This window comes from Podarcis muralis, chromosome 6, assembly GCF_964188315.1.
Source record: "Podarcis muralis chromosome 6, rPodMur119.hap1.1, whole genome shotgun sequence".
NCBI classification, from domain to species: domain Eukaryota; kingdom Metazoa; phylum Chordata; class Lepidosauria; order Squamata; family Lacertidae; genus Podarcis; species Podarcis muralis.
In genome coordinates, this window is record NC_135660.1 from 65,206,899 (window position 1) to 65,225,447 (window position 18,549).

Consider the following 18,549-nt stretch of genomic DNA (forward strand, 5'->3'; position numbering starts at 1 on the left):
TGCTCATTCATTTTAGCTACCTTACCCCCAAAGCCCAATATGATAGAATTGCATACACATAATGTCTCAGCTATATTCCTTCTTTCATAATAAAGAAGTGGCAATTTCATTCTTTGAAAAACAACATGGTGGTTCATTCTTGGATAGGAATGAGGAAGCTGCGGCCCTTTGGATGTTGTTGAACTATAAGTACCATTATCTCTGAACTTGCTGGTGGAATCCAACAATTACAGTTGTAATCTAGAAGAAGTTCAGGTTTAGAAACCCGACATTCCTGGTTCTATAGCCTCTGGATCAACTGGTATGCCTTTTGAATTCTCATCTCAGAACAGTGGGGGTGCTGAATTTATCCCATTATGTATTAAGAAGCTTAACTAGTAGAGGATCAATTGTATATAAGCATAACCAGGAAACTGGAGGTGTGAAAGTTCCGTCATTTATTCACTGCACTGTCTGAAATGTGACTTGCAGGAGGTAGTAGGCAAAATAATAATCTGCAAGTAGGGATAGGAGAGAGATTCAATTCAGTTCACATTGAAAGCAAAATCTATAAAATCCGTACTTTCCAAAACAATGTGGACTGAAATACAGTTCTCCTTAGAATTCACTGAATTTTGCAATCCAGTTGTCTAATCAACCAATGTTTACAAAAATGCATATATTAGGAAAGTGTGCATAAAAATGAATATATTAATGGAAATAACATATACAAATGCATTATGTTGCTTGTAAATGTGCTTACATTAGTCAAAGCTACATGGAAAAGTGTTTATTATGAGAAATTTGCCCTAAAATGCTGGAGAATTTTCACGAAGGATGATTTTTAAAAATCACAAATTGCTGCAGGAACGTAGAGAAGTGAACGTAAGATTGGAAACATGGGAAACTGGGAGAACTGATATCAACAGATCCTTCCATTCCTGTCTGGAAGTAATAGAAGCCTGAAGTACCCTCATATCATACAGAATCTGACTAAGCGAGTTCTCAGCCTCTTTCTTAGATGATAATATCATCATGGCAGAAACAATTGCTTGAAAAAGACACATTATATTCTAGGATTATTAGGCTGGATCCAGATTTAGGCATGCTTAGAATAGACACTCTGAAAACAACGGGGCTTAAATTGGTCACATCTAACTTGATCTCAGTGAATCTGCTCAAATCATGACTAACAGTACAATCCTAGCATCACCTTAGAAGTAATTTCTATTTAATGGAATGTGGTAAGTGGGATTAGCAATGTAGGCTAAAGCTGGCTCCAACCCATGCTATTATCCCCATTGATAATTTTTGTATAATTAGTGGATAAAAGCTACTAGATAGGATGGTGCTGTTATTTGTCCATGTCTCAAATAAAGAACCATTGGAAGGTTGAGGATGCGTGCAGTACATAACTTTGTCTGGAATAATGCACTAGCTGAGGAGCTGAGCAAGCACTGAGATGGCCAGACTATGAGGATTATTTTGTGGGTCAGCAGCAATGGCTTTATTCCATGTGTAAAGAGACCAAAGGACACTATAACACTTTTTTTCATGGAACTCTATGGCATGACCTGTTTGGGTGAAGAAGAAGAAAGCTTTATAGGGACATTATTTTTTACCAACTCATCAATGTGAAACACTGTTGTTGTTGGGTTTGTTTGTTTGTTTGTTTGTTTGTTTTAAAGAAACTTTGGTTTTGTGTTAATCAATTCATTGAAAAGAAATAGAACCATCCAATTCTAATTAACAACATTTAAAGAGACCACATAAGTGTTTTCTTGAGATGATGTGCAGCGTAGTTCTATACATGGTTACTCTCAGAACATGTTTATGGGCTTGCAGACCTATTAAGGAGAGTATAATTGGGAAACATACTGAACAAATTGCAGTCTGTGACTCCTCCTTATGTGTGATGCATTCATTGATAGTTCGTTCAGGCTTTGTTATTTATATTACTTTTTTATCGTTCTGCAGTTTGAAGAGTCAGGTTCCGTAGCCTGTTTATAGCAGAACTGTGCAATCCAATACTGATTTGAGAAGAATTATGATTTGACAAATTTGGAATTGGGCAGTTTATGAGTTGTGTCAGATTTGTGCACTTTGCTGTAGCAGATTATTGGTTTTGGGGCTAACTTAACTGTTTTATGTGGACTTGTGTAACTTGAGGGATTGTGCAATTTTACATACAGTGTGGTACACTCTGATGTGGTTTAAAATTGGAAGCTTTAACTTGATTTGTTTCCAGTGAGGCTATACAATCTTCCATATAGTCGGTGTAATTTCATTTATATGGAGCTAGGACTGTGCAACTTTTATTCAATTAGAATTTCCATCACTTTGCCCCCAATCACTTCAAAGAAGTGATGAAACTTAAAAGTTCTCACTGATAGACTGGATAAAATTTTGTGCAGGTATATTGTTCCCTTCAAATTAAAATGATTGATTTACTTTTATTTATATTTTATCTTCCATTCCTTCAATCCTGCATACTGCTGCTATATAAGATTAAACAGTAACTACAACTCAGCAACTTACATGACAACACCATATTCTGAACAGACACATGGCTTCTCTTTGCAGAGAAACCTGTTTCTTGGGCCAGGAGTTCCTCTTGCTAAATGATGTCATTTTGCACCTAGAGCTGCAGGGTGACCTCGTGCCTTGTAATTAAACAGAATATCAGCATATTGGATTATTGTGGGTGTGGCAGAATGGGGAAACTCAAGAAAGCCTTCTTGCACCTTGCCTTGCGCAACTGCTGCACAACAGTGCTGTAGGCTTGGCCAATTGCTTCTTAACTTGGTTTCTTAACTTCTTAACTTCCATCTCAACCCACAGCCAGGAAGAAATCTGGGAGTGCTTATTACAACCTCTAAGATCCTGGGATAACACTCCCTGCATTTCTGAGCCAGATCCCTTGCAGTCTATTCAGAGAGTAAAGCCAGCCCACAGTTCTCTGAACTCTTAGAGCTCATCAGAGCCTGCTAGCAGTCTTTAACAACCCTGATCCTAAGCTCCTGTAGTATCAACCCAAGTGATCTAAGCCTGTGGGAGATTACACAATCTATGAGTTTGGCAAGCATATACACTCTAGTCCTCCAAATTATATGAATGAATGAATGAATGAATGAATGAAACTTTATTTGCGTCAGCCGCCAGCCATAACAACAAAAGAACATTGCAATATAATTGGGAAACATACTGAACAAATTGCAGTCTGTGACTTCTTCTCCTTATGTGTGATGCATTCATTAATAGAACAAAATAAAAAGTTGATTATAAAAACACAGTTTAGGGTCCTGAGTCAGCAGTCAGATAGTGGATCTTATTCTGATTGTGCAAGCTTTGCTGTCATCTGCTCCTCTTGTTCTGCCAGGAGAAAGGACACTGTGGCAGTGATTGGGCAACCTAGAAATATGAAACTTCATCAAGAAAATAAAGGAAGGGAGAAGGTGGCAAATGGACAAAACAGAATGCTGAAATAAAGGAGACTTGGTGAGACAATAACACACATCCTTTCTTAGATAGCTTGACCCAAGAATGAGAAGAAACTGCGGGAGAAGCCAAGGACATGAGCTATTTACTTTCTTCTGCTACCATCTACTGACTTGTCCAGGAAATGAATAGCAATATGTTACTTGTTTCTGGAAAGCTTCTCCCTATAGATAGACACAGGTTGAATCTACACACATATAAAAGCATTCTGAAAATGCTTGTTTTAAAAATACATTGAATTTTCCATAAGTCTCACCATCACCATCTAGTATCACATGTATATTGCACTTAAAACACACTTAAAATGTTTTATTTGCAGCTGAATCCACAGGCTCTGCATTGCATCCCTCCTATACCTTCCCCCATTCAGATCAATAGCATTTTTATTCTTTATTTTTTTAAGTGCTTAAGTAGTGCCGGATTTTATAGCCTGCCTTAGCAGAAATTTCTGCAAATGAACTTATTTCTGTTTTTGTTTTTTGTTTTTTGAAAGAGAGAGAGCAAGAGAGAGAGAGAGAGAGAGAAGAGAAGAGAAGAGAAGAGAAGAGAAAAGAAAAGAAAAGAAAAGAAAAGAAAAGAAAAGAAAAGAAAAGAAAAGAAAAGAGGTAGAAATGAAGAATGGGAAACCAAACAACGTGTCAGGTCCTGAAACCAAAAGATGGAAGAAACACACAATTTGTGGGCAGTTTTGTATATCTGTAGCCTGACACAGATGGAATGGCATAAAATGATCCATTATCAGCTTGGGAGTTGAGGGACAAAAGATACGTATAATTCAGATAAGCGTTGGAAGAGGGGTCTTTAAACTCCCTTCTGCCCACACCAACCACACACTGAAGGCTCCACAGGGTCAAAGAGCACTCTCCAAGCATCACTCTCTGGAAACAACCATCCAAGTAGGACTGGAACCACCACAAAGTGGTGCCACCCATCCCTAAACTCAGACAGCTGCTCCAGAAGGATACCATGGCTGATGGTATTGAAAGCCACTGAGAGGTCAAGGAGAGTTAACAAACACACAATTTGGGCAGCTTGAATGCTTACATACTAAGCTGGTGCTTTTGCTCCAGCAGAGTGACTGTCTCCAGTGCAATAAAATAATAATAATAATAATTACATTTGTTAGTTGCTTTATGTTGCCCAGGGCAACCCAAAGCAACTTCCAACCAAACAACCAAATAATAATAATAATAAATCACATTGATACTGTCACGAGTTTGACAGTGTGGGTTGGAGACTAGGCTTCATGTTATTCTAAGCCTGGATCCAGCAAGTGTGAAAATATAAGCCAGGTTAACTTTCCATGTTGAGGTGTTAGTCTGGCTGCCCACGCTTTTCCTCAGCTGGCTGCTAGCTTCAGAAAGTCAAAAGACAAGAGATGAGAGTGGAGTGATGTGACCTTGAGGTAAAACAGCAAGCTGGAGAGAGAGTCAGAGCAACGCTGAAGAGCAATGTTTGATTTACGTTTGAATCCAAGGCTGCGGCTATGGGGAAAACTGTTAGGAGCTCAGCCTACACTCAAGTAGGACCCTGGCAGAGACACATGCCCAATTGGCATGTTCTCCCTCCTGGTTGATCGTTCGGGAGCTTCAAAAGCTTTCTTCAGCCCGAACATCACCGGCACACTTAGGGATCCTCAGAGTCTTCACAGCTTCGTGTGACAGACCTCAGCAACTCAGCATTTTGGCTAATCTACTTTATTTACATATAAACACACACGGAGCACTACAACATGGCTCCCTCTCTCTCTAGCATCAGACAGCAAAGGGAAAAAAGAACAAAGGACAATAGCCCCACTTCATGGAACACAGTAACACAAACATCCTGTCTCCATCACATCCCACTCTGTGGAGTCAAAACATACCACGTCATGTGAAAGACAACAATCCCATGACTGCAATCATGGAGCAGGAATTCTAACAGAAACAAGACCCCTTTTGGGTGTCGATGCTGTGAACCCCTCCATTGCTGGCTCAGGTTGTATACAGTGGTACCTTAGTTCTCGAACTTAATCTGTTCTGGGAGTCTGTTCGACTCCTGAAACTGTTCAAAAACCAAGGCGCAGCTTCTGATTGGCTGCAGGAGCTTCCTGCACTCAAAAAGAAGCCTCATCAGACATTCAACTTCCAAAAAAAATTCACAAACCGGAACACTTACTTCTGGGTTTGCGGTGTTCGGGAGTCGATTTGTTCAAGAGCCAAGCTGCTCGAATACAAAGCTACCACTGTATATGTGTAAATAAACTGCATATCGTGAGGACACCAGAGTCTCTGCTGTGCCACATATCCAAAAAGGAAACACGAACCCGGGTCAGCTCCTGGAATCTTGGGGCACAATATTACAATAAAATAGTGGAAAGCTTTTGCTTGGTGCCTAAAGATATATGATGATGGTGCCAGGCAAGCCCCACTGGCGAGAGCATTTCACAAATGGGGAACCACCACAGAAAAGGCCATTCTCCATGATTTTCAGGTAGAATTCAGCAGGGTAGGAGATATCAGACCCTGAGATCATCTCCTGAGGCCCTTCTTCATGTGCCTCTTCCTTGAGAGGTCTGGAGGGTGGCAACACGAGAAAGGGACTTCTCTGCAGTGACTCCCTGTCTGCAGAATGCTCTCTCCAGGGAAGTTCGCCTGGCGCCTTCATTATACACCTTTAGGAGCCAGGCAAAAATGTTCCTTTTTAACCAGGCTGTTGGTTGATCTGATTTACAACCTATGCTCTTTTAAAATGTGGTTTGCAGGGGTATTGGGTTGTTGTTTTTATTTTTATTAGTTATTATGTTGTTTTATATCTTGATTTTATTCTGTGAACTGCCATGAGACCCTTGGGTATAGGGCTGTATATAAATTCAATAAATCATCATCATCAGGAATGTCCTGGGTGATGTGTAAATTGGGCAATATATTTATCAAATCCAATTTGACTGATGTGCATTTAAATCTGAGGTGGGGTGAAAATGTACTGGGTACAGTAATACTATGAGAAAGTTTTATAAAGTATTAGTTTATTTCTTTCTTTTAAAAAATCAGACAATCAGGAAAGCAAAGGGACTTTGTTCCTATTCCAAGAGAAAACATTTCCTTAAAGGTTCTCTTTTAAATTCTCAATGATTTTATAATACATTCGATCAGCAGCATCAAGACCAAACACAAAATCCAGATGATTCCACTCAGGAATATATTCGTGGTAAAGAAGGTTTTTGATCTTGGGGATTAACATATTGACATCCTCAGGGCCAGAAAGCCAATCTTTTCCAGAACTCCAGACTATTGTTGTTACATTCATATTCCTTATATTGTATTCAGGAGGTTCAACCTTTAAAAAAGATTGAAAGAGAAAATGAGCTCAAATGAAACAGAATAAGATTTTAGCAAAGTTTTGTCCAATTTTTATGTGTAAGGGGAGGGGGGAGAAATGTAAAGAAATATTTCATAAAAGTTATGCACTGTTAAACAAGAAGAACCCTAAATATGGTTTACAAAGGGGATTTTAAAAAAAAATCAATAAGAAGAGTTAACAACAATAATCTAATACTTCTGCAAAGTTAAAATAACAATAAACTAAAAACAGATTGAGATCCTGTAGCATTTTTTTATTAGCTTGTTTTACTTTAGTTGTTTGGTAAAAGGTACAGAATATTATTATTATTTAATTAATTAAATAATAATAATGTTTTATTCAATGTTTTAATCACTTCATCAGGCAGTGTAAGCCAGCTTACTCTCTTGAACAATCTACTTTCTTTCTTTCGCCTTCTCACCCTTGCCCCACTGTCACCTGTCAGTTGCTTTTTAGAATAAATACAGCATGGTATTCAATGCTTTAAGGGAAGTGGAGATAGTAAGGGCATTTGCAAACTTTCAGTATTTTTATTTTCATTTTGGAACAAAATCTGAAAAAGTTGGAAAAGGCTCTACCTTGCCATAACGAGCTAGGTTGTCAAACAATCCATAATCATAAGCTTGGAGTTTACCAGCAAGGATGCTCTGCAGATAGAAAAGAATCTCAAATGTATGCATATATCAAGAAAAGGAACAATGGGAGAGGGAGAGGTTAATATTTCTGGTGGACCATACCTGCTTCCAATGGATTATATTCTGCACAGATGTTCCAGATGGGACTTGGGCTGCATAAACATCTATTCGGCTCTGAAAGATAAAACAGCTTCTTTTTCACAACCCAGCCAGGCATCAAAAAGGTTAAACATGTGATTCAGAATAACAATATTTATAGGATTAGCTAAATGTGCATGCAGTGATGTACAGAACTGTGGCCTGGCGAAAGCTGAATTTTTGTGTATGGTCGCAGTTTGTTCCCTTCTTGCCTCGACTGCTTAGACCAGTGATGGGGAACCTAGTGGACATTGTTGGACTCCCATCAGCTCCAGACAGCATGTTCAAAGGTCAGGAATCATGGGAATTGTAGTTCAATATCTGGATGACCGGAGGTCCCTGGTTTAGACAGAACCAGACAGATAATGTGTCTCTGTTTATCTAAGCCAGGCACCATCTACTCAGTTGCATGTTCAGGCTCCTTCCTTGGTCTTTAAGTGGTCTATCCTTGAGTGTGGCCGTTGCTTTTCATAATACATGCGAATCAGGAGGAGTAAGTGGATGGAACAGATAGTCTTGGGAATGCAGAAGAGCATATATTTAAAAAATTCTACTCACCAGGTTTAGGTTCTTCTCATTAAATCCACACAACATGAACAGGAGGTTGCCACAAATGGGGGCCAATAAGTTTCGGCTACAAAATTCAGCAGCAACCAAAGAACCAAAAAAAGTTTTTGGTAAAAATTCTTTCATTCCAAACATGGCCTGCAAAATTTCAAAGTGACACTTGTGTTAAGGATACAGAATCCTCGTTATTCCAGTTCCGTAGAGTGATAATATGATCTAAAAAGTCCCAAATTATAAGCACTTAAGATAAGCCAGGCACGGACACTGCTCTGCATGGCAAATGTCTCTAGTTTAAGTACTATTGGAATGTGACGAAACGTGGGCCTTAAGAGAGCCTTTGTAATAGACTATATTATCTATTAATTCATTAAAAATTTGGAAGGGCATCTGCACATGGATTCCAGTGCAAATGAAAATTCAAACATTTGTACAATATTAAAACAACAACATTCAGTGTAATGCGGTAAAATCTAAAGTAATTGGACATCATATATGAAGGACAATCCTAAAGTCCTGAAAAGTTAAAGACCAAGAGTGGCAGGAACAAAGTGAGGTGGGGGCAGGACTTAAAGAAGACAGAATGCACCTCAATGGAGATGCAAATCATCCCCTCCCTGGTCAGCAGATTTGATGGAGTGCGCGGAAACAATCCTCCTCCTTCTCAGCTGACCTGCACAGATCAGCTGACCTGCACTGTGTATCCTGTGTGTGCATGGGATAAGTGTGTGAGCAAGAGTGCGAGGTGGCCACACCCACTGCTGTCCACAACCGCTGTTGGCATGGGGCCCCGCAGAGGCTTAGCCATGAGTCAATGTAGTCCTCAAGTCAAAAACATATAGCCAGTGCTGAGTTAAACCAACGGTCTGCCTAGTTTACAAGGCAAAGTTGTCCACTGATGCACTTTTGTCACGGGGCCACTGCAAGGTTTGATAAGGGCCTGGCCAGAGTGCCCTCTGGTGGTACCTTTTCACAGCCTCCCAGTTGTTTCACCCAAAGCTTACCAAGAGATGGGTGTTGGCAGTGGCAGGCAGCAGAGGAAATGGGCAGCTGCGGTGAAGGTACTGCAGACCTAGCCACCCGATACTACAACTGCCGCCATGCTTCACTTCACAGCGCCAGGCCACAGAGAAAAAAAGAGGCTGACGTCAGCTCCAATGCTTGCCCAACCCACGTCAGGTGTTGATGCCCGGCCTGTCAGGCATCACACAGTGCTAAAGGATAAGGAGTTGCTCTTGTGGGTCTTAGGCCACAGCACCACCAAATTGTTTACCACTACAGGGTATTCCGCTCTGGATCTGTATAGTGAAGACTCAGAAGAACTGCATACCTTGATTTGCACTTCATGAAGCAGGGAGAGCTTTGCCAGAGGAGTTTTAGCATATTTCACTGTGGCAACAGGAGCCAAGGCAATGTACAGCTTGATTTTTGCAGCCAGTCGAGGATTGGTAGAAAAAGCTATAAAAGCTGAGGGGAAGAAAGAGGAGAGAGGAACAGGTTTTGTCATCAAAGAAAGGAACTGGGGGGGGGGGGAGTTTAATGGTAAACTTGAAAAACTGGTTTGTTGACATTTTTGCTTCTAGGGACAAGGCAAAGCCAGGACCCCACACCCCACACCCCACACCCCACACCCCACTCACCACACAACTACAAGCAAACAAGTTTAGCAAAATTGTCATCTACAACTTCATATTTCACTGCATGTGGCTATGCAGAGGAACCTTTAAATAGGTTGCAATTCTAGGCTCGCCTATTTGGAAATAAGTTTTACGTGTACATGCTGGTCAAGTTGAAAGCTTTTGAACTTACCCATAGTGGTTCCTTGTGAATGGCCAATATAAAATAGTTGTTTCTGTCCAGTTTTCTGCAGAACATAATCTATAGATGCCGGAAGGTCATATTTTGCCATCTGATCAAAGCTGGGCGGGGGGAAATATTGTCCACATTAAGCTGGCTTCATGGGGATAACAAAGGACTTTCCAGACTCTTTGAATTCCAGAATGTTATGTCAGGACTATTATCTTCCCATTTGCACTGTGCTCAGTAACTGCAGATACTCTGAGGTTACTGAGAGAAGAGGGCCTAACATTATGATCTTTTCAGCACAATAGATGCTGATGTGATCAATGCATTCTCCAATGTGGGGCTGTCTGTAATGAGAGCTTTATAGCTGGGACAGGAATGCTGCTGCCAGACTGCACACTTTTGCTGTGCAACAATCAGGTTACCTGAATTCCCAGAACTCCACTGATCTGGGTGAAAGAAAGTGATGCCTTCTGGACCAGCTGTTCCCTCGGCTGTTTCCTAGCCAAACATCATAGCCAGCATCAGCTAGCATGAATGCCAGGCTGTTATGAGGAAGGTTTTGGAACCAGTTTGCAGCATCTACAAGCAAACCATGCTGCAGAAATACTACTGGCCTTGGCCCTGAAAGAAAGGAAAAGAGAGGGACACTGAACAATCTGGGGGATGCTTTGACTGGGCCCATTTTTATGACGCAGTAATTTTCCACAGGTACAGCTTCAACTTGCACACACAGTATATCAGGGACAGGGAAAGAATTTGGATAAATCTCTTCAGAACATGAGAAGATTCCTGTATGATTGGCATGTTCATTTGTTTACTATTTAATAGCACATCCAAGGACAGATGATAAAGTGAGTTGAAATTTTACATTCCTCTTCCTAAAAGGACAGGATATGTAGCACATGCCACCCATCTACTGTTGAAACGCATCAATAGTATCCTCATCTTCCATTTCCAACTGTGCAGGTGTATCTGTTTCATTAATTGGTCGTCCATCTAGTCTGAATCTAAACTGTCTCATTGACAAACCCCATCTCTCACAATAGGCCTTCATTAGTTTACTTACTGGTGTGTGGCATTTTGTTTTACTTTTAAATTGATATGGTCATTCTCCCTTTTTTACTCCTTCCTTGGGCTTCTCCTAGGACATGGCGTCGCGTCAGGCAGGGACCTCTCAAGCAGCCAGTCTGCACGCGCACGGAGCCCCCATCTTCCTGCACTCTCCTCTCCCGCCCACTTTCTGGCCTCCCATCATTATCTTTGAACTTTGGCAAGCTCAAAGGCAATGGCGTCGGAGGATTCCATAGGAAACGGAAGCAGAAATTGTTGATGTTCACTTCTTAGTCCCATGTCCAGAGCAGAAATCAATCCAGCAAATACAATTGGCATTTGCTGTTGTTTTCAGTCCACAAATGATATGTAATTGATTACTACACACACACACACACACACACACACACACACACACGACTTGCATTTCCTTTGCATTTAAATAAATGGTGTGGAATAATGTAACGATAAAATGATTACCTTTGTAATTATGTAAAATTCTGCCAGAGGACAGTGAAAGGAATAACTTAGTTTTGTCAGAAGCTGAACTGCAGAATGGAAACAGTGCTGAATGCAATGAATGCGGGTCATAATCAAAATTTATGATTTTTTACATCACCACTCAACGGTAACTTTTGCCCTATAATATATCATTTGCTGTTATATTAGATTATGGATCTATTGCTAAATATATACCCGGAAGAGTCTGTATGTCTATTGTAACTACTGGTTGCAAATATTTTGACATGCTCTATCTGAGCTAACCTGTCCCCAGTAGCAGTGATGCCACTCTAATTCTTAACCCCACTTTCAGTGCCCCAGACATGCACAGAGAAGGGTCAGATGAGTGGGAACGGGGAGCAGAGGAAGGTTGAGCAATTTTAAAATTCAGGAGGCAAACTAGATTGAAGGGAGGGGAGAAATGATTCCCCCTTTAAAAGCATATTAATTCTTAAGCATTGTTAAGTCCTAATGGAAATCAAGCAAATAAGAATTTATAGTACAAACTTGCGCCTGGGTCCGGCCTGTCAGCTCTGCCATGTGGAATTCTGAAGATGGTAAGTATATAGCCATCGTCTGTTGTGACATCATGTTCTTCAGCAGGGTATTCCCAGTACTCGATGAGTGATTTCTACAGGGACACACACAATATTTAAAATCAGTTTGAGAAGCTTTAAAAGGCTCTGCTACAAGTAAGTATTGTCAGTATTCTGTCACAGCTCAGAAGGACTGGAGGAGTAGTAAAATCCAGACACAGCCATGTGAATGAGAGCACGCCTTGCTCATGTGCTCCCTTCTTTTTCACTTCCTCTCACATCTTTGACAATGTTGTGGGAGGCAGGAAAGGAGCATACCATGTATGGGGAGGGGGGGGGGGAGAAAAGAATCTGCCTCACCCTCTTTGTATAGAACAATGGTAGTAAGAACCTGGCCCTCACCCATCCCTCATAACGTTTCTTTTTAGGGATGCTTCTCTTTTTCCAAAGATAATAATCATCATGGCCCCTGGAAGCTTTCCAACTAGTGTGTCCCCTGGAGTAGATCTGAGCTCAATCAGCGTGGAATGATGTTTGGCAGAGAACAGGTCACACATTTTGTGGGCTGAACCCATTTAACTGATCCCCTAATGGGCTTCTCTCATTCTGTGTCTTGGGGAACATTCCCTGCTTTGCGTTACTTACCGCATTTAAAGTGGCTTCATAATCAACCGATCTATCCCCAATAAGTCCATGAGCTAAGGCAGAGCCATAAACCAAGCAGATGAGAATGGAAGCCCACGGCATCGTCTGTTTGCCTGTTGGGAATGGATCTTAATTAGCACACCCAAATTTGATGAGTTTGAGCTAACTTCACATGCGTCAATGTCATGCATACTCAAGGCTTCTAAAACAATCATGTTGGCGTCTTTCAACGGGTCATTGCACTTCAGGTAAGTCGATGGTGTTTTCAAAGAAAGAAGTGAATTAACTGCTCTTAGGAACACCGTCCTAGACAGAAATCAACACTCAGCAGATAAGAAGTAATGCAATGTTGGCCACTTATTAAAGTTTGCAATAGCAAACAAATTAACAGTGCCTCCAATTTGGTCCCCTTCTGCAATAACAAAAATAAACAAAGCGCTTCCCATCAAATAACATGTTACATTAGCTCCGTATCTGTGCCTTTAGGTTTCGACCTTTCCCCCTACACAGCAGCAAACCAGATCAGACCTTATGTGCCAGCAAAAGGGAAAAATAAGTTCCCATTGAAGTGAAAATTAGAGGGGGTTTTCCTCAATGCGGATTGTAAGTATTCTGTGGAGTCGGTTGGGTGGTCTGAACCAGGACTGCAGCAGGTGGGTTAAAGTTACCCCAACACCATTCTAGGGTCCCTATCTGCATCAGGGTCCCTATGCTTACAATCAGTGTAAAACAAACAAACCAGCCCTGCATTTAAAGGCACAGATATGGAGCTAAACGTACCATATCGTTTGGCCCTTGTGTGAAACATGGCTACTGCTGCAACTCAAGTTTTCTCCATCCATATACATTTTCCACATTATGTGTCATAGGCCTCTCTTCTGCAGTAGGCAGCGACCATCAGTTTTCTGTCAATCTGCCCCTCTCTGTGTAGAGAGAGGACATCTTCTACACCTATATCAGCAGAATCCATGTGCTGTACACATTGTGTGTGAACGATAAATCTAGTATTAAAAACATCTTCCATCTAACCGTATACACACTTATACACACCCTGGACAGTTCCAAGAACCTTACCTCTGAAGATCCGATGCTTCAAAATGGATCAACTGCAAAAACAGCAGCACCTGCAAAAGTCAGAAAATGCAAGTAAACCTAACGAAGGGCAGAGCTAAAACATTTAAGATGGCAAAAAGGAGCCACAGTTCTCACTACATACCGTTTAGAATAAACTGGGTCTCTTGTTGACTGAGCCTTTCTAATATATAAACTGTGGAGCTCAGGGGGTAGGGAGGGGAGAAGAATGCAGGGGTCACATAAATAACTGTGACACTGTCTTGGCTATCAAAAGACAACAAGCCACTTGAGATAAGATCTCCTTACAGTTTAAGCAACCACTTGAGTCGGTTCTGCTCACATCCCCCTTTTCTCCTCCCCAAGAATATTTATGTACACTTTTAAAAAATGATACATCTAACATCTTTACAGGGTCCCAGTTAACCTTCACGAAAAGGTTAGCTCATAAATCAGAGCAGTTGCGTGCTTTCCTAAGCTATTGTGAAACAGCTACGCAAATTACGTTTGGACATCCAATTAACTGTTGGCTTCCGGAGGCTATTTTGAAAGTTTTTGTCAAACAAGGTTAATGTTAATCTCAAAGTTAATTTTAGGATTAACATTAATCTTAAAGCTAATCTTAAAAAAGCAGGGTTTGTATAAATAAGAGAATGAAGAAATCAGTAAATCATGCTGTTTCAAAATCACAGCCTTGTGGTGATCCTTCAGTGGTGATCCTTCTGCGAGGGTTTCCCCCTGTTCTTACCTGTGGACAACTGGTGGGATAAGGATGTGTCAGTAAGGTCAGACATCTGCCCAGGCTGACAGCCCAGGCACTAGCATTCAGTGCACTGCCAAGTTGCATCCCTACAACTGACTGCCACGTCAGACATAGCACTGGACTATTACCTTTGCACCATGTACAAAGCACTTTTTTAAAAAGGGGAAGAAAGAAGCAAAGGTTCAGCCAGAGCAGTAAACAGTTGTTGTTGTTGTTGCTGCTGCTGCTGCTGCTAAGCAAACTCAGCTAAGTCAGTTTAAAAAACCCTGCTGCAATGCTCCCACCTACCAAACGTCAAAATGAGGGTAGCCTTCACGTCAGCAAGATTAAATGTCCTTCCACGAGCAGATTGGATGGGCTGAAACAAAGGAATTCCTAAGAAGGACAGAGCTTGTGGTTTAGTCAATAGAAGATACAATTCATGAATGCCCTTTTTATAATGATCTTAGAAACAATTGCAGGTATATTTACTCGTTGTTAAGATCACAGAAGGGAAGCTGATCCTTAGCAAAGACCTGTTTCATGCTGTCTGATGTAGTATATACTTCAGAATATCTAGATATCCTGCTTCAAAAAATCTATGCTATTAAACTTAAAAATTAAGAAGCAGAAATGTAAATCTTATTATTATTAATAATACTTTTGTTATCGTTTACATGTGTAGAATGGCTGACTGCAAACACACAATGGCTGTCTGCTAACACACAATAAGCTGACTTGACTTGGCCCAGTCCTTCTTGCTCTTCTGCTGCCTATCCATCACTACACCATTTCAGGTCATAGACTCCATGGGCTGGGGCTGGTGAGGTCCAGCAGGCAGCAACACAGAGGAGCAGCAACCGTAGTGCCAAGGATTACCATATTTTTTGCTCTATAAGACTCACTTTTTCCCTCCTAAAAAGTAAGGGGAAATGTGTGTGCGTCTTATGGGGCGAATGCAAGCTGCAGAGTTATCCCAGAAGCCAGAACAGCAAGAGGGATTGCTGCTTTCACTGCGCAGCGATCCCTCTTGCTGTTCTGGTTTCTGAGATTCAGAATTATTATTATTTTCTTGTTTTCCTCCTCCAAAAACTAGGTGTGTCTTGTGGTCTGGTGCGTCTTATAGAGTGAAAAATACGGTAAGTCATCCCAATCCCCAGCCTGATCGAGTCAACCCAGCCCAACCAGGCTGTGCGTCTGCAGGTACTGAGATTCTTGTCTGAACCTGTGAAAACCTGGAACAAACCTCTGCTGGCTGCCTTTAAGATATGTTGTTGGCATCCATCTGTCTCAGGAGACAATGGAGGGAGCGCCTCTGGGGGTGAAGTCAAACTGTTGGACAGTTGTAGCACCCGCTGCGGCTATAGAGATGGTCATATGGGAAAGACATGTTTTGTTGCAGCTGTGGCAAATGAAGGCACCTGGTTGTGGTGCTTCGGATGCCCTAGGGCATTTCTTTGTGCTCCCCCAGCAGTTGTTCCACCTCTGGTCACTGCCATGTATACATGACCTGACTGTCTCCAGGCACTGAGGTTGTCTGCATGGGGTTCTTACATGGTGGGGTTGATGTTGCCAGCCTTCGTGTCACGCTTGCAGACATCTTTGCAACACACGGTTGGTCTGCCCAACGGGCCTTGAAAAATAAAACTGCTAGTATCACAATGCTTTTATATACAATATGATACTATAAACTTTATTGTCATTGTCCCATACACAACAACGAAATTGAAAAAATCTACATCAGACATTCAAAAACCAACAAGCCTGCTATCCCAGCTATCCCAGCCTGGTTAATCCCCTAAAAACTCTGATACCCCATAATTAAATACAATATACTCCCACAGATCCTAACTTACACTGCGTTTAAAACCCAAATCGCATTTGGATAAAAACAGTTTCTCAGGCGGCTAGTCCTAGTCTTTATAACCCTGTACCTTCTTCCAGAAGGCAGAAGCTGAAATAGATCATTTCCGGGGTGCGCACTATCCTGCACTATCTCTACAGCTTTCTTATAACACCTGGCAGCATAGATTTGATCCAAGGTGGGAAGAGTGCACCCAATTATTCTCTCCGCACTCTTTACAACCCTGGACAGCATTGTTTTTTCCCTGACTGTGCAACTCCCAAACCACACACACATACACACACACATACATTAAATACTTGGGTCAGAACCAAGGGCTAGGTTCAGTTCTTCTTTTATAACATGCTTGATATTTTAGGCCACTGTGTCCACCTTACAAAAAATTATTTAAGTGCCCTGCTTCCTCAGTGCGAGTCTGGGTTTCGTATTCTACACTTGCCTAGTTGTTTCTATTCCCCGATTCTGCAAACTGGGAATTTGTTGCATGTGATTAAAGAGACAGTATAAGAAACGTGTGTGCAAGTGTCACAGTGCCTAACTTCTACAATCAATAAAAACGCTTCTAAAACAATCAATACGCTTCTGCAATCAATACGCTTCTGAGAGATCTCTAAAGAATAGAAAACACACAGAGAGAGTGAGAGAGAATAAATATACAGTGGTACCTCTGGTTACATACTTAATTCGTTCTGGAGGTCCGTTCTTAACCTGAAACTGTTCTTAACCTGAAGCACTACTTTAGCTAATGGGGCCTCCCGCTGCCACTGTGCCGCCGCTGCACAATTTCTGTTCTCCTCCTGAAGCAAAGTTCTTAACCTGAGGTAATATTTCTGGGTTAGCGGAGTCTGTAACCTGAAGCGTACGTAACCTGAGGTACCACTGTATGTTACTTAGCACATTCTTCTGTACGGAGATGTAGCTAACCTGCATCAATTTATTTGCTGCTGCAACTGTGAAGAGCAATTCCAAAGGCTAAGCCTGCCCTCTTCTGGTCGTACATAGTACACAGAGACAAATATTTCTCATTCACAATAGATACATACAAATTTCACAAACCAATGCAAAGTTCTAATAATAAAAAAAGGAATTGGATACATATCCCAAGTTAAGCACTTTCTAGTCCTGCTGAATTCAGTGTTAAGCACATTCTAAACTCTTCAACTAGGGATGGGCAATGTGTCAATTTCAATTTCTCCGTTTCTTATTTTTATCATCTTAAATTCAGTTCCCTATGTTAGCATACCATTTTGCAAGGTGGGGCAGAGAGAATTAAAGTCCTCAGAAATGCACATCAGCATTTTGGTATGCACCTCTCCTAATATACCCATTTTTCTATGCACTTTCCCCAAATATAGTAGCCTCCTAGAGTGGGTGGGACAACCCAGTCAGATGGGTGGGGTACATCATCATCATCATCATCATTGCTGCTGCTTCAAAGTGGTTTCCCCTAATATAATGCATTTTGTATGTTATTCTCACTAATATAGGCATATGTCCACATTTTACCCTGGTGTGCATTTTTATACATATGGTTTGGCTAGAGAACTGCACACCAAAGCTCGGAGAAGTTTGAATTTCCCAGGATGGCTGCGTCTTGTTTGCACATTGTTTTGGAAAGTGAAAATAGGGCAGGTTTATCCTTAAATGTGAACTGCATCGTGCTTCCCTCCCATCCCCTAGCCCAATCAAAGAGTGCCAGTTTGTTCCATAATCACTCAGCTGTTTCTAAGGAAGTACACTTTGGATTTCTAGTACACATCCAGCATGCCTATCTACACATTTTTGAAAAGGAAACAGGGTTGACACTTATTTCTGCACAAATAACAGCCTTTGAAAGTTGCAGCTACTCCATGCCACAGTTTCAAACTCGCTACAGTATTTACTTATTTGTTTTCTAGGAAATAGTTATATACCGCTAATTTGTTTTTGTTTTTTTAAAATTGGAGAAGTTTACAACAATTGTAGTTTTTTTAAAAATACACTGAAAAGTATTTGCTTAAAAACAGAAACCAGGTAACTATTATTTGATACAAGTTACTTTGGTGGACATAATACTGATATCTAAACATATTCTTTAGGAACTTTCAAATGGTTTCTGAAGTACAGTGGTACCTCAGGTTACATATGCTTCAGGTTAAATACGCTTCAGGTTACAGACTCCGTTAACCTAGAAATATT

The 18,549-nt window shown here is 41.0% G+C and overlaps 1 protein-coding gene across 3 annotated transcripts; it reads right to left on the bottom strand.

The window, feature by feature from the left end:
* Nucleotides 1-6,467: 6,467 nt before the first annotated feature.
* On the bottom strand, nucleotides 6,468-14,635 carry LOC114597280 (gastric triacylglycerol lipase-like). 3 transcript variants are annotated; one of them, XM_028729686.2, is made up of 11 exons: nucleotides 14,514-14,635; nucleotides 13,769-13,818; nucleotides 12,695-12,807; nucleotides 12,027-12,144; nucleotides 10,385-10,583; nucleotides 9,966-10,075; nucleotides 9,487-9,623; nucleotides 8,151-8,297; nucleotides 7,557-7,628; nucleotides 7,398-7,466; nucleotides 6,468-6,795 (listed from the first exon to the last, which is right to left on the bottom strand). In XM_028729686.2, exons 3-11 carry the CDS (start codon nucleotides 12,794-12,796, stop codon nucleotides 6,562-6,564), a joined length of 1,188 nt encoding a protein of 395 aa, XP_028585519.2. In that variant the 5' UTR covers nucleotides 12,797-12,807; nucleotides 13,769-13,818; nucleotides 14,514-14,635; the 3' UTR covers nucleotides 6,468-6,561. The 3 variants fall into 3 exon arrangements, with proteins under 3 accessions (XP_028585519.2, XP_028585517.2, XP_028585518.2); XM_028729684.2 differs by having other exon boundaries at nucleotides 12,021-12,144; XM_028729685.2 differs by lacking the exon at nucleotides 14,514-14,635 and adding an exon at nucleotides 13,911-14,036 and having other exon boundaries at nucleotides 12,021-12,144.
* Between the last annotated feature and the right edge of the window lie 3,914 nt (nucleotides 14,636-18,549).

What these genes read in the sequence shown, in the direction of transcription:
- LOC114597280 (XM_028729684.2), bottom strand. Translation starts at nt 12,796, where the DNA reads ATGCCGTGGGCTTCCATTCTCATCTGCTTGGTTTATGGCTCTGCCTTA. An exon ending in ATGAAGCCACTTTAAATGCG is followed by an intron (nt 12,145 to 12,694) that starts GTAAGTAACGCA and finishes GTGTCCCTGTAG; the next exon opens with AAATCACTCATCGAGTACTG. An exon ending in ATATAATCCATTGGAAGCAG is followed by an intron (nt 7,467 to 7,556) that starts GTATGGTCCACC and finishes TTCTATCTGCAG; the next exon opens with AGCATCCTTGCTGGTAAACT.